We start from the raw sequence: 17,317 nt of genomic DNA on the forward strand, positions 1-17,317 counted from the left end.
TGGGATGAATCTCACTTGGTCATGGTGAATGATCACTTTAATGTGCTGTAGAATTTGGATTGCTAGTATTTTGTTGAGAATGTTTTACATCTATGTTTATCAGCAATACTGGCCTACAGTTTTCTTTTCTCGTTGTGTCCTTATCTGGTTTTGGTATCAGGATAGTGCTTAGCCTGCAGCATGACTTTGGAAGTATCCACTCCTCTTCAAGTTTTTGGAATAATTTGAGTAGAACCATTACAAGGCCTTTATTGGCAGAATTCAGAAGTAAAGCTATTAGATCCTGGAATTTTCTTTGATGGGAGACTTTTTATTACTGATTTCATCTCATTACTTGTTACTGGTCTGTTCAGATTTTCTGATTCTTCATGATTCAATTTTGGTAGGGTTTACATGTCTAGGAAGGCTAATATCCAGAATAATAAGGAAATTATACAACTCAATTGCAAAATAATCTGACAAATAATCCATCAAAAATGAGCAAAAAATCTGAATAGACATTTCTGAAAACATACAAAAGGCCAACAGGTATAGGAAAAAAATGCTCAATATCACTAATCATCAGAGAAATGCAAATCAAAACAACAATGAGGTACCATTTCACTCCAATTAGAATTGCTGTTACCAAAAAGACAAAACAAATGAACAAAAAACAACTGTTGGCACAGATGTGAAGAAAAGGGACCTCTTATACACTGTCAGTAGAAATGTAAATTAGTACAACCATTATGAAAAACAGTATGAAGGTTTCTCAAAAAATTAAAAATACTACTATCATATGATCCAGCAATCCCACTACTGGGTATATACCCAAAGGAAAACAAATCAGTATGATGAAGAGATACCTGCACTCCCATATTTACGGCAGTACTATTCACAACAGCCAAGATATGAATCAACCTAAGCGTCCATCAACAGATGAATAGATAAATATATAGTATATACACAATGGAATACTATTCAGCTGTAAAAAGAAATGGAATCCTGTCTCTTGCAACAACATGGATGAACCTGGAGGACATTATGTTAAGTAAAATAAGCCGGGCACAGTAAGACAAATACTGTTTGATCTCACTCACATGTGGAATCTAAAAAAGCTGATCTCATAGAAGGAGAGAGTACAATAAGTGATTACCAGAGGCTGGGGAGATTGGGGGTGGAGGGAGAATAAGGAGAGTTTGGTCAATGGGTACGAAGTTACAGTTAGAGAGGAGGAATAAGTTATGGCCTATCTAGTGCACAGTAGGATGACTAGGGCTAACAATATTGTGTTGTGTATTTCAAAAAAGCTGGAAAAGAGGATTTTTAATGTAACAAAGGAATGATAAATGTATGAGGTGATGGTTATGCTAAACATTCTGATTTGAGTTTTAAACAATGTATACATGTATTGAAACATCACACTAGACCCCATAAAGAGGCATAATTATGCGTCCATTAAAAACAAAATTTAAAAAAATTTTAAAACATGGTAAATAGTATGACCAAAAAAGTTTTTAAAAATTAAAGTTTTTCTATACATTAAAGTAATAAACGGCATACATTATAAATTACAGTAAGCATAGTATGCAAAGAAAAACTGTATGCAATTTAGGAAATGTCTTTCTTTGAGATACAAAGCAATTTTAGATTTGCATGTGAAATTTTAAAATGTGCATATTGAAAACTAACAATATGAAGTATAATAAGAGAAGAAAATGTTAAAACCTGAAAACAGTCTTGAATTTACAGTTCATATGGATAATTATAAAAAGCAGATAATGTTATTTAAAACTTTATAAATTATTCTTACTCTGAATTGTGGCACAGAAAATTATTAAGTATTCATACATTATAAAATAAGGTCATAAATAACATAAGAAAATGACCATGAAAATTATGACAGCATTTATTTATCTCTTAAGAAAAATTTCTATGCAAATTGTGGCTGTTTGCAGAGAATTAGATAAATTATATTTACAGAATAACTAATGCTCATTATTTACAGGTACTTAATCTACACAACAATTTACAAAGCTAAAACCAAGGTCACTTACAACTTAATTAAGACAACTTGGAATGTGAACACTATTTATTCCCCACATACTATAATTAGCTGCATAGTAAATAAGTCAAAGCTAGGTACCGCTACATATTTAAAATCTTACTTTACATTTTCATGTATATAGCAAATTGACAGCTTCCTTGATTCTTAGAAGGATATTCTGATATTAATTGTCTCAGAAGACAAGTTTCAACCATTATGTGTGTATGTATGTGTGTGCTCATGCATGCATACACATATATATAACTTAAAATTTATGTATTAAATCTTAAATATTTGAGTGAATGCTTACAGCAATTTCTAAATCTAATAACCATACTTATTTATGTTTACAAACTGATATTATCCAAAATGTTTTTATATCAAATACGATTAACAGAAACGTATCTTTGTTTTACTAATAAAATGCATTTATCTTATTTCTTCCCCATATCAATATATTACATGTAACTCTCCATATATCTAATCCAAGTATCCATGTGCTCTTCCAAATCATTCCTAACAACATTCATTGTATCACATACAATTTTCCAGCATTCCCTTCTTAAAAGTATGTATGAAAGATCCAAAAGGAGAGGACTTAAGAAAGCAGGATAATGGGAGGAGGTTGATTAAACTTTGTTAGATTACCTTTTATCTCCCCAAACTTAAAAGTACTTGGCACAGAGTACAGAATTAATGACTGAATAAATGAATGAGTGAACAGTATCAAACAGAGAAGTAGTATGAAATTTGTCAAATTGTCTTACTCCTTGAGCAACCATTCCAATCAAGAGCAAATTAGTTCAAAATCTGTTATTGCCATAAATTGGAAACATATATTTAAGCTCCTCATTGTGAGCTTAATATATTAATAATGCATTTTTACCCACATCTATAACAAGACAATATATGGCCTCGAAAATGCTTCAGGTTGACAGGTATCTTAAAAGTCATAAAAATCCAACTTTCCACAAATCCCAACAAAAGTGATGATTCAGCATGTTCTTCTACATCTTCAATAACAAGTCTCACTACTTGCCAAAAGAGGTTGGTATATTTAAAGGACTTTGAAAGTTGAAAAGGTTTGACTGAGCTGAGATCTGTACTCACATATTTTTTACCCAGAAATCCTTGTTATAACCCTTGGGCCACCCTTCTTCCATATACAGCTCTTTGAGTATTATGCCCATCTCTCTATCTCACTGGAGCTTTCTCTTTAAAAGGACTACCGAACTGCAGTTTTTCTCTTAAGTGGGAAAAAAGCAACATACAACCAAGATCAATAAAATATATGGCTTGGGTTTTCCTAATACAGATTATAAAACTTAAAAGATCTGTAATAGCAGATAAATTACTTCGACTATGTTGACCTTTCCTAAACATCACAGTCAGCTAAAAGTAGAACACAGGATTCTTGAGTTTTCCTCATGAAAATTTTATCCTTTTAAAGTAAAAATAGTAATGAATAACCTAAAATAGCAGACAATGTGGAAGTGAAAAGAAACTTGGGAGAAAATGGGCTTATCACTTTAGAGTATACAGTATTAACATATTCAGATATACACCCACAAATTACAGACAGACAAAAGATACATCTGATCCAAATAACTTTCCACCCAAAACCAGTGAGTACTTTTGTATGCAAAATTTTTAGTGATAGGAGTACATTCAAAAAGTTTATATACACCTGAGTAAATATTTAGCATAAGAGTCTTTTTGTTTTTGTTTTTGACAGGCTCTCACTCTGTCACCAGCCTGGAGGGCAGTGGCATGGTCATGACTCACTAAAGCCTCAACATCCCAGGCTGAAGTGATCCTCCCACCTCAGCCTCCCAAGTAGCTGGGACTATAGGCACGTGCCACGCCAGGCTTTTTTTTTTTTTTTTTTTTTTTTAGCGTAAGAGTCTTTATTGCAATATTATTTTAGCATAAGAGTCTTTATTGCAATGTTATTTATAATAGCAAAAAACTAGATAAAACTTGAATCTTCAATAGCAAATAATAATACTACTCTGCAACCATTAAAAATTATTACATTATAGATTATTCTCATTGAAAATGTTAAGGAACATAAAAGCAGGTTCAAAATTATATATCCTGTGTGACCTAGTTTTTAAGTGTTTTTATTTTAAAAGATATATACTCCAAAATATTTGCAGTGATTATGACTGAATAATGGTGGGTTCACAGATGATATAGTTCCTGCATTCTGCTTATAGAAGACCTAAATTTTCTAAAATTATGGATATATTTTTCAAAATTAGAAAACAAGTTGTATAAAAAATGGGTGGCAATAAAAATGGAAATTTCCATCACTATACTGAAAAAAAAGAGAAAAAATTGATTGGTATCTAATAAAACACTATGGCTTCATTAGTAGCCATAAACTGAGAAAATTGGACATAAGAGAAAAAATGGTGGCAAAATCACAATAAGAAACAAATCAAAGAATGTTCTTTCCTCCGGAAAGATAAAAGAGTCGTTCTCTTACTACTCCTTTTGCTTGCATCTTTTCCTACAGAGAATATTAGCTTAAAACAGAAAACAGCGGAGCAAAACCCATAAATATTGAATGCTAGCTACAGCAAAGGAGATAGTAGTAAGGAACATCCTAGCCCTTCAAATAAGTTCAGGTACGCAGACCCTGACAGAGCATATCATGAGGTTCAAGAACCACTTATACATTTGATCTCAGAATCACCGCTATCTCTTGAGAAATATTTTTTTTAAAAAATAGTAAGTGTCAGATGAACGCAAAAGTCCCCAATTTGAAAAAAGAAAAGATAAAAGTGATGGATTGTGAAAACTACTTAATTGTAAGCTTAATATCAACAAATGGCAATGTGAATTTACAAAAAAAAAGTCATGACAAAATAATCTTAATTCTTATGAGATTATTAGGTTAGCAGTTCTTAAATTGGCAAAGCAACTGGAAGTGTGACATCTTTGAAGATGATGGGGAAAAGCATTCTACGTGTCAGTACTATTAGAACACTAAACAGCTGTATCCAAATTGTGTTGATAATGGATTAATGTCAACATAGAAGAAAACTGAAGTTGTGCATATTAAAACAAAAAAGACTAAGGAATGAAAAACATAACCCATCATATGTCTAAAAGACAGTCATATAGGAGTTGATGCCTATGACTTTGTTGCCCCATTGCACACATATAGGACTGAATGGCAGTAGAAGTATTATCAGTTAGCAAAAGAAATAACTTACAAGATAACTACTCCAAAAAGAGATGGGATACCATTTGAATAAAAGAAGCTCTTCATTAGAATAAATATACCTCATTACATGAGGATCACCATTTCCATAGAATTCCAAACACACAAATACTACACTGGATGGAGAAATTCCATGATTCTAAACATTCTTGTAAAGGATAATTTTCAATTCAGGCAGCGGGGTAGAGGCTCTTCTGATTATTTGGTGAAAAGACAACAAAAAACCAATACATATTGGTCCTCATAGCTGAAAGGACACTTTTAATTCCAATCTGGCTGATATGGTATCATAGCTCAGCAGTACTAAGGCTACTGAAAACAATGTACAGCACCTAATGAATGGAGAACCTTTTCATAAAGCACTAATGTGAATCTTTCAGTACAGCAACATTTTAAATACCCTATTCTAGTTACAAAAAAAACTACTACACCCTCTTTATCAAATTGTAATACACACATTAAATGAGAGGTTCTCAAAGTGTGAGCCAGAAGCTCTAAGATCCTTACAGAAGATATATGAGGTGAAAATTGTTTTCATAATTATACTAAAACATTATTTAACTTTTTCATTCTCATGTTCTCATGAGTGTAATGTAGTGGACTTTTGCAGAGGCTACATAATGTAATGTGTGATATCAGAATATACTGAATGCAAAAGTATATATGGGAATCTAGCTGTCTTCTATTAAGCCAAACATTGAAATGATTTATAAAAATATGATACAACGCCACTCTTCATACTTTTTTTGATTTTAGAAAATAGTTATTTTTCATAAAAATGTTACTTATACTATAGTAATATGATAGATTTAGTATTATTATTTTAAATGATTTGGGGCTGGGTGCAGTGGCTCATGCCTGCAATCCCTGAACTTCAGGAGGCCATGGCGAGAGGATCACTTGAGGCCAGGAATTCATGACCAGTCAGGACAACATCACAGAACCCTGTCTCTACAAAACATTCTTTAAAAAATTAGTTGTGTGTGGTGAGGCATCCTTGTAGTCCTAGCTACTAGGGAGTCTGAGGCAAGAGGATTGCTTGAGCCCAGGAGTTACAGGTTATAGTAAGCTATGATCATGCCACTACACTCCAGCCTGGGTGACAGAATGAGACTCTGTCTCTGAAAGGATAATAAGAAAGACTAAAAAACAAATGATTTAATAGACATTTATTAAATTAATATAGTAAAAATTCAATTTTAATTTCAAATATGGTAAATATCAATAGAGCTCAATAACATAAAGAAAAATTATATGAGGTTCTTAGTAATTTTTAAAAGTCAAGAGTTTTGAGAACAAAAAACTTGAGAATCATTGTATTAAAGCAAGCTAATTATTCTCCACCAAATTTTCAAAGGATGATAGAATCATTTCTGACGCAAATAAGTTCCAAAAAATACACAGTCTTCCCTCAGAAGACAATCTAACCAAATAACTCACACTGCTTGACATCAGACACATATCCGGAGGTTCAGAAATGAACTTGCATGGGTCAAGTAACGCCATCTGCATAGAGTCAAGAGATAATACTAACAGCAAATGTCAAATCACAAATGCTATAAAGCAGCCGCCCATCTGCACAAAAGCAAACTATGGTTGTATCAATAAAACTCAAAATTCTCTTTTTCTAAAAACTGATTACACAATAACTCTATTAATATTTACATCAGCATTAATAGCTTTGCAAATAGCATGTAATATTGAAATAATGCTGAGATATGTATACTTCAATACATCTCCAATACGCTAGCCTTTCAGATCCCACTTTACATATTTCTCGTGTTTTTTTATTAACATCTTTTCCATCTTAACAAGAACTATTAATATCAGAACTCACTTCAAAAACTTAATCCAAAAGATTTTCTTTAGGGTAGTCAGACATTAAAAAGCCAGGCAGGAAAAAAATAAAAAAAACTAAATAATTCCCTGAATTAAGACCTCGCTTTTAAACATCATTTTATTATTTGAAACATCCATAGATAAGAAGGCATAGATAAAAATTTATTTACTGACATATAAGGTATACACCTAAATAAAAGTTTGACTGTGCAACTGTATGGTGCAAACACTTGAGAACCTGGTCTGTGAAACATTATGTCTCATATATATTATCTCACGAATCCTCACAGCAACACCGTGAAACAAACATTTCACAAATTAGAGAAATGGGGTTCACAAGAGCTTAGTAATTTGCCCATAGTCAATAAGACATAAGCAAACAGAGACAAAATTTGGCCTGGCTTTATAAGAAAAGAAATTCCTTCAAAGAGCCTTGCCAGTTAATGTTCTTTTCTTCAAAAAATCTGATGGCATACTAGATAGGAATGGTAGATCTACACTGAGAACAAAAGTCCCAGAATTTCTACCACTCTCTTGCTTTGTGACTTTAGTAAACAAGTGAGCCTCAGTTTTTTTCACCTTTATAAAGAGGATATCACTCCTACACATTGCAGGACTGTGAAGAAGCTGGTTAGGTCAAAGAAGAAAGCCTGGTTCGGGTCCATACATAACAGGCACTTAAAACCTGGTAGCTTTACTGTTGTTAATACTACTACTTTCTAGGGCAAAATTTTCTGTTGAAAGTCCATTAATTATACCATTGCAGTAGAACGAACCCTACTGCTACAATTCTGGTTCTGAAACAGCAACAGCAGGAAAATAATCTGTACCAATAATGGACAGGTTTTGATTAAGAAGATAACATGGAGTATTCAAGTCTTATTCACTTCCGGGTGTTAAAATGCACTTCTAAAAGTGAATAAAATTCAAGAACATAAAGAACCTTAAAGATTTCTAGCCAATCAAATTCTAAGGCTTAATCATAATGCCTACAGTCTTACCTGGAAAATTACAGAAGCCAAAAGAAGAAATGCTCTTAGAAGAAAGTAACATAGAGGCTCAAGGTAGGGAGGGAAAAGGGCATGATATTGGCAAAAGCTAAGAAGTGGGTTGTTTTATTAGTACAACACGCAGGAGAACACAGATGTACTTTCTATGTAATGAATTCCCTGAGGAATAATTAAAACTTATCTTAAAGAGGTCTAAAACAGGAGAACACAGATGTACTTTCTATGTAATAAATTCCTTGAGGAATTATTAAAATTTATCTTAAACAGGGTCTAAAAGTTTTATCCTTTTATTTCAGCCAATTCCCTATTTGAAACTCTAAAAGGAAAAGATCTTGTTTCTAAAGAAATTGTGAATTAAGAGTAGATGTCAATAATTCCCCTACATAAATTTAAGATGCTTAGCTTCAAAACACAGGAATATGTACAAATCTACTTAAACTTCAGTGCACCTGTGTACTTTGTCAGAATGTCTGAATTTACATCCTGGATCCACTATCTACTCTGTAACTCCAGACAAATTTCCCAACATCTCTAAACTCAATTTGCTAATCTATAAAATACCTGCCACCAGCGAGCAATAATCTATGGGACAGACAAAGCATTTACTTAAGGTACCAGCAAAGCAGACCAGGAAAGTTAGAAAAACTTCTCAAAATGGAACTTGATGTTTGAAAAAGACATCAACTTTGTCACCACGGTAATAAATGAAATTTTCTTAGATTTTCTTATGTTTGCTTTAGTATGCTATTTTAAAAAAATTTTTAATCACATATGGGAAAGGAGGAGTGTAACCTTTTCAGTTCTTAGGGCTTCTAACATCTTAATCCAGCACTGCCTATCTCAAAGCACTGCTATAAAGATTAAACGAAGTCATACACATAAAGCACTTAACATAATGCCTTATGTCATATATTAATGTCAGTTATTATTATTACTATTGTCATTAGTCTTATTCCTCTCCACTTTTCACTCAGAAACCTCTCTTACACAGTCTTTGTGGTAAATGTAATCATATGAATATACATTCCCATGTTTCTAATACTAGTTTAACAATAACATAAAGGTCTTTTTTAAAAAGACTTTTAATACCTAGCCGTTAAAAATGGATTTATCATCAATTAGTCATTAGGTCAATTAACTATTCAGAGCTGGGAAACCACAGGTTGAGAAGAATTTTTGCCATCAGCATAGAAGTGGCTTTATATGCTTTTCTTAGATTATATGTAAAAATATTCCCATGGTTCTGCTACATTTCTGGAGCAAGAGCACACAGCATGCTACATAAATATTCCTATTTAAATAAAGAGTCAAGTAAAAGCTTAAAAAGAAATAGAAATTAACTGTTATCATATGAACTGATTGCCTTTTTAATTATCCTCTTTCCAGGCTTAAGTATTTAGAAGTAAATAGACAACACATAAGATATAGCACACCCTAAAGTGAAAACAACACTGGTCAAGAACAATTGTAGTGAAACAACTGTAGGGAAACAATTGTAGAAAACTACTGAAGCATCACTTGAAAATTATACTGAAAATTTGCCATAACAACAGAATATAACATATAACAGCAAAGAATTATAACTAAAATATAAAGCATGAATAACCTATACTGCAGAACAAAAATTATGATAATGATTGTCCATTTTCATATACAAACAAGAAAACCAAAACACTGACTACATAAAACCATACAGAACTACCACTCAAGCCACTGACAGGATGTGAAATATCACCTTACATGTTAAACTATCCATTAACCCTAGTTGAAAAAAATCATTGAACCAGACTATGCAGGCTTCAGTGTGGCTTGTCATACACCTTAACAAGGTGCTCAGCCCTCACCTCATTTGGCTCTTAGCTATCTGCATACCCTTGTTTCTCAGCACTCCACCTTTGCATCTTGCATGCTTGCTGTACAGAGCTACAGCTCTCTGAAAACAGTGTTCAAGCCTGAAATATGCTCCCTACCTTTCTGGTCCACTTGAAAGAGTTAAATCTAGTCATATTTTAAGACTTGGTTTAAACTTAACCTTCTCTATGCATACTTTTCCTACATACTAACACCCCTATAAAATCTATGACTTGTTCTTTTATGCACCCATTTTCTTTGCATGTAGTATTATAATACCTATGATATTTCAGTACAATTACTTGTTGACATGTCTCCTGCTAGACAATTAATTCTGAGAACAAGTTTGCTATCTTATTCATCCTTTTATGTTCAGTAAATAGCACTGTACCTAGCAATACAATAAGCATCCAATAAATATATGACAAACGAAACTATTATGAAAAAAATCTAGAACAAATATTCCCCTTCCAACAATCAGATTCAGTTACATACTTGAAAATTGTGGTGAAAGACTAAGAAATACAAACTTACTATAGATATTCAGAAGTGAAAGTAATGGTTTTATGGCTTACTAAGAAAATAAAATATCCATTAATTAAATATTTATAAGTTTCAGTTTATTATAATCATAATTGGATAACTGCTATGTATTCAATTATGATGAGCAACATTAGTAAAATTTTCTTCATAAATCACAATTCTTAAAACAATATCATATTCAGAATGTTAGAGAAAATAGTAAGAACAGATCTGATAAAAATTAAACCAAGTGTAAAACATTCAAGGTAAATAAGACTGATCACAGAATTAATGATATAATATCTTACTTCCAAACTAATGCTAGTTGGCATAACACCTATGGGTTAAGTCCTTCAATACCTACTTAGCTAATTCTCTAAATTAATTTTTCTCTGAAAAATACAGCTACTATTTTTTCTGTATTTCTGATACTCAATGTGATTTAAAAATTCTTAATTCCAATAATAACAACAAAAATAATCACAGCTACCACATAATGATTATTTAATATGTTACTTACCATTTTGCATATATCACATTCAATCCTTATAACAATTCTCTATCTTGATATTGGTGTCTCCTTGAGATAGCCCAACAAGAAAACTGAGCTTCTGAGAGATTAATTTACCTAAAGTGTCACAACCAGTAAGTGGAAAGGGAAGAACAAACTGATTTCAAAGCCTGTCCTTTCTACAACAGTAGGCCATCCCTCTTAATCTTTCATGAAATATGTTACTCATTCAATTTGTCCAGTATTAAAATTAAGTTGACATCAAACCAGCACTGTCCCAGTAACCAGAGCATGTGGACACCCAACTATTGTCTGCTGACTCCTCTGCTACACTCATTACACTTTCAGACCTCCTGTAACTATCCATTGGGAACGTATATACAGGCCTGCTATGTGAAACCATTTGGCTATAGATTCAACTACTATACAGAACATTAAAGAACTTTGTTTGCTAACCACCCATGTTTAAAAACACTATTTCATTAAGATAGTTTACATTAATATAAAAAAATCAATCATTTCAACTATACCTCATCCTGAAGTTCATCACCACTTTTAATAGAAGCAAGCATATCATATAAAGTACAGCAAAGATCTTCTACTCTTGGCACTTCAGTCATTTCCTTCAAAGTTGAATTTAAGTACTTTTCAACTTCACACCACAAAAAGGAGCCATTTGTTTTTTCCACAGGCTTTAGTTCTGGGGTGCAAGCCTCCTGGAGATGTTCATTCAGAAACTTCTTATAATCTAGGCTTATAGTTTTCTGAGTTTCACCATTTATTGGCAGTTCATCAAAGTGGTCCAAATCATGCATGTCAAATGAAAATGCTAAATTTTTACCAAAAAAAACCCTATCGCCATGTTCTTTTTCTGTCATCTGCACAAGAGCAGTAAGATCATCTTGACTAAAATGAGAAATAATTCGATTAGTAGCATTACAAGCTGCAGTGGCAGATGATGATGGAAAGGGGCCAAACATCTGTTTGATAGCCTTTGTTTCCTTGTGACCAACAGAGTCCTTCAAGTGAAATGTCATGAAGAGAAATGCAGCCCCACTTTCAATTGCTTCTCTCCCATTATCAGTTCCAACTATTCAAAGACAAAAGAAACAGTATTAGCTCAATTGAATCATGGTTCAAGTTACAATCTTCCAAAAAATTACCACAAATATTCTCCTGAGTAAATCTAACAGTCAAATCATAGCAATAGACCAGGTGTAATGGCTCCGTATAATCCCCACACTCTGGAAGGTCAAGGCAGGAAGATCACTTGAGTCTAGGAGTTCAAGACCAGACTGGGCAACATGGTGAGAACCATCTCTACCAAAAATTTTTAAAAATTAGCCAGGCATGGTGGTGCGCACCTGTAGTCCCAGCTACTCAGGAGGCTGAGGTCGAAGGATTGCTTGAGCCTGGAAGGTTGGGGCTGCAGCGAGCCATGATTGTGTCACTGTACTCAGCCTGGGCAACAGTGTGAGACCTTGTAAAAAAAAAAAAAAACAACAAAAACATAGCAATAAAGACAGATAGCCAATTTAAGGAGCAGGAACCAACCCATTCCTGAAGAACTATTTATTTCCCAAAGAACTACTTTAGGTAAATAAATCATTATCGGTAATTATTATGTATCTAAGTACAGAAACTACCTAGTAACAATCCTTACCACTTCTTTCTAAAAACAACTTAAGACACTAGCTAAAACTCACTTTAAAACTAATTTTAAAGATTGATTTGATGAGCTAGTTAAATAAACCAAAGTAAGGTACAGAAAACCATCTGAATTATAGATTTTTGGAGCTTCAAGGAAACCTCAAAAATCTATAATTTTCTTTCCAATTTGTACCATAAACCTGAGATGGCAAGAAATACTTCTATAGTTCTCATTCAAAAACATTTAATACCATCAAGGATATTTACTAAGCTGAAGATAAAGTTAGTCATATTATAAAATAAAAAAGAAAGCTCCTGTTTAAAAGAGGCTAGAAGTAAATATAAGAAGAATCAGCCTCTGATTTATTTAAGGCATTTTCTCATATCCAATTTTGTCAAATAAAAAAAAGAATCTGTATTTCTGACATGGGTTTCAAAGAATATTCTTAGAGAAGAAAAGAAGAATTTAAATCTCCAAAAGGCCCCAAAAGCTATGTGACTTACCTAAATACTGGTAAAGTTAATAATGTAATGAATACTGGTATCTTTCTAAAAAACATGACTCTGCAGTTGCTCCCGCCTGTAATCCCAGCACTTTGGGAGGCCGAGGTGGGTGGATCACCTGAGGTCAGGGGTTCGAGGCCAGCCTGGCCAACATGGCGGAATCCCATCTTTACTAAAAATACAAAAATTAGCTGGGTGTGGTGCCACACACCTGTAATCCCAGCTACTCAGGAGGCTGAGGCAGGAGGATCGCTTGAACCTAGGAGGCGGAGGTTGCAGTGAGCAGAGATAGCGTCGCTGTACTCCAGCCTGGGTGACAGAATTGAGACTCCATCAAAAAAAAAAAAAAAAAAAGAAAAGAAGGAAATATGACTCCAGTATCATTATTCACAAATCTTCCTCAGCTTACTATAGCTTGATCCAAGCTCCTACACTGCCAGAAGCTGGCCCCAGCAATTTATTTTCCAGTCTTATTGGCTATTATACATTTCCTGCTCCAGCCAAAAAGAATTTCTTAACCAAAAACCACGTTCTACCCCACTCTATGCCTATTTCTATATCATACTGATTCTTCTTCATGGCCTCTGATTGTTCAAATCCTACCCATGTTTCAGAATATAGCTCAATTGCCTCTTTCAAGATGAGTGCAATGTTGAGTACATTGTACAAATACAGTGGTACTGATGACAATACCACTGTAGTATTCCTCACTGTACTTAGCCCCAGATAGGTAGCTCCACAAAGATTAGTTGATTTAAACTAGACCCAGGCCTCACTGACACCAGGCTAGTATTTTTATACTACATCAAACTGCCTGAGTCACTTTTTACTTTATCTGCTATTCAGTCATGTGTAGAAGATTAACAGTTTATATGTAGGAAAATAAGCAATTTTACAACGTATATTTCCAATTTGTTCACGTATGAAGTCTACTTTTACTGTTATAATTTACACAATTATCTGACATACAATTATTCTTTTAGTATTTAAGAAAATATATGAAAATCTTCTATAAATAGTGCTTTTAAATTAATTCAATAGCATTTATGTACATTTATTTATTCATTCTATACATTTTACTTATAACTTGTAAAACAGGTTTTGGATAATTTGGGGATTATGGTACTTCTACAGATAATTTAAAAGGGTTGATAGAACTGACACTAAAGTCTGAGCAAAAATGGAATTCACATTTACAAACATTATCTACCATTGTAAATATACATTTTTTGTAAAGACAGTATTGTTAACACTTTGCATCTTGGGATTTTTTAAAAAATAATAATTTACTAAAAACTTTCACATAATTATCTCACTTTGTCCTAACAAAAGTATCTCCATTTTATAGATGTTAAATGGAAACAGAATTTGAGTAATTAGGGAAAGATCAAACAGCTATTACATCATTAAACAAGATTAACATTAGTCTTCTAACTCCTAAACAAGTTATTTCCCCTATGTCACACTGATTCCCTGTAAATTCCTAGAAAGTAGACTTATTTCTAATTCTTGTTTACAAAATAAATTTTAAAAATAAGGTCACCTTAAGAAATAAAATAATGGAAGAACAGCCTTATTATGTAATGTAAAAGTGTAATTAACTTGAATATCCATTATTAGGTTACTGGTTGAATTCTGATATAGCCATATATTACATTCACCAAATATAGTGCAGCAGATTTATGTATCTTGCCTTGAAAAAGTCCATTAATAGTGGTTGAAAAAGTTATAAGCCCATGTTTGAAGAGAAAATAATTGTAGACTCACAGAAACATCAACAAAGATCAAAGGCAACTTTTTTGGAGTTTCAAATTTTTAATAACCATTAACTTAAATCTATAATTTCAAAAATCACAAATACTTAAAAAAATTTAAACCTAGCTGGGTTGTGGTGTTTCATAAATGTTAATACTCTACCCTAATTACTAACTCTCCTTCTGCACAACCTATGTGAAATGGACACGTGTTCATACCACAGAGCAGTCTCTCAACAGAGAATCTCTATATGCCTTACTGTTCTGGGAGTTCCAGTAGCCAACACTATTTGTTGACACGGATGGCTACACAACAGAAATAATGACTACAGCATTCTGAAAACAATGAACTTTTCCAGGGCGCTAAAACATCAGACGGTAACTTCCACTTCCACCACCTTCCTGCAACCACCCCGGCTTGTCTTCCCTAAAGGGCACAGACATGCTTTCCAGCACAATGTCTGCATGAGATGACGTATGTAGGCGTAAGAGACTGGCTGTTAGCACGCTGCCCGGATGAGAGCCCAGATCAGATTGGAGCAGACGAAGGATCCCAGGTGCTGCGGCCGCAAAGGATGCACCACAACTTGCTGGTACAGCCCACTCAGTGTTTTTCGGGTGACTAAAATGTACGAAGTTTGTAAAATGTAGACAAAATATCTGAAGAAAATGATGCAGTCAGTTGTCTAATTAGCCAAAGCTATCCAAGGCCCAACTTACCCTCAACAAAAATGTAATTGGAAGGGAAACACTAAGCGATCCTCTATTAGCCGGCTGAACCACCACCCAATTGGCCACATCAGAAGGGGTAGATGGAATGGCTTTGGACAACGCGTGTGGTACACTTCTAAAGTAGAAAGGTGTTAGTCATGTTCTGTTTTCTGACACTAAATCCAAAATTGAACATGTTACATTAACTGTGAGAATCCTGTTCCAGAATAGCCTTTTGTTCATTTCCCTTTATATTCTATATGTAATTTAAGTAATAATACAAACGATTAGGTTTATGATCTTTGGTAAGTTAACATTTGCACCCAATTCTTAAAGCTTTTTCTGTCTGCTTCATATCACTCACTATGGTCACCTTTCGAAGAGGAATCAGGATTTTAAGTTTAGATTTGGCCACAGATAAATTGATACACTAATCAACTGATGAAAAGTTTATATAAAACTTAAGATATAAAACTTCAGAACTCCAAACTTTTAAAGAAGGTACTCTAGAAACCTACATACTTGGGTATCTTTCTATCCATAAAACACTGAATAACATAAGCTGTAAACCGGAAAACTGGCTCTACCCACCTGGCACTTCAACTGTAATATATTTAAAAGGATGCACTTAGAAGGTCCCTACAATACTTTTATTAAGACGAAATACTCACCCTACTTTGCAGTTATATTGAGAGGAAATGGGATGTGAAATTCACAGTAAACTATAAGGCACTTCCCAGAATTTAAAAAAAAAAAAAGTCAAAAGTGGAAGAGGCTTGCCAAAAATCACCATTAAGTAGCAGAGCATGATCAGAACTCAACTTGGCTGGCTGACTGGTGCTCTTTTATTATAAATAATTTTCAAACTTAAAAAAAAAACCTTATATAGAACCTTACCATATAAAACGATATATGTGGTAGATTGTCACTATAAGATTATAAAATAATTTTTTAAAATCAAAGAGTTAAATGATGGTTACAATTGTCAGTCATCCTCAACACACAATTTACATCTGTTTTCTTTTGATTCAAAATATTAAGAATTAAGTGGTTGTAAGTTGTCACTTTTTTCTGTAGCCTACTTTAATAGTTGAGGAATCTTGGAAAAAGGATGAGTAGAAAATTTTAATTAAAGATTGAATTAAAATATCAATCACTTGCATCCATAATTGATAAATATTCCTTTTTTTTTTGAGACGGAGTCTTGCTCTGTCACCCAGGTTGGAGTGCAGTTTGGAGATGGAGTCTTGCTCTGTCACCCAGGCTGGAGTGCAGTGGCGCGATCTCAGCTCCGGCAACCTTCGCCTCCTGGGCTCAAGTGATTCTCCAGTCTCGGCCTCCTCAGTAGCTGGGAGTACAGGCACGCACCACTATGCCTAGCTAATTTTTATATTTTTTTGGTAGAGTCATTTCACAATGTGGCCCAGGCTGGTCTCAAACTCCTGAGTTCGGGTGATCCACCTATCTTGGCCTCCCAAAGGGCTGGGATTACAGGCGTGAGCCACTGTACCCAGCCAATAAGTATTCAATTTAGAAGTTGTCAACAAATGGGTTCCTTGACCAGTTAAATCCTCAGAGATTAGCTCATTTTTTTGAATCTGACAAGTATGATGATGTTTTCTTTTACAAATATGTAAAATACAGGACCTTACCTACAACATTAGATACAACAAAGTACATTATTTAACAAAATGCAAAAATGATTCA

General features: G+C 33.6%; 1 protein-coding gene across 4 annotated transcripts in view; it reads right to left on the reverse strand.

The window, feature by feature from the left end:
* ASCC3 (activating signal cointegrator 1 complex subunit 3) overlaps nucleotides 1–17,317 on the reverse strand; it is a 377,280-nt gene that overhangs the window by 332,866 nt on the left and 27,097 nt on the right. For 2 of the 4 annotated variants that reach the window (XM_024248504.3, XM_024248503.3), the window contains exon 4: nucleotides 11,522–12,081. The exons of 1 other annotated variant lie outside the window; for it this stretch is intronic. In XM_024248504.3, coding sequence (XP_024104272.2) covers nucleotides 11,522–12,081 — 560 coding nt within the window. Of the gene's footprint in view, nucleotides 1–11,521; nucleotides 12,082–12,355; nucleotides 12,472–17,317 lie in introns of all 4 variants that reach the window. One more of the 4 variants, XM_054557910.2, reaches the window with a different exon arrangement.

The sequence above is a fragment of the Pongo abelii genome, chromosome 5, assembly GCF_028885655.2.
Source record: "Pongo abelii isolate AG06213 chromosome 5, NHGRI_mPonAbe1-v2.0_pri, whole genome shotgun sequence".
In the NCBI taxonomy this organism is placed as follows: Eukaryota; Metazoa; Chordata; class Mammalia; order Primates; family Hominidae; genus Pongo; species Pongo abelii.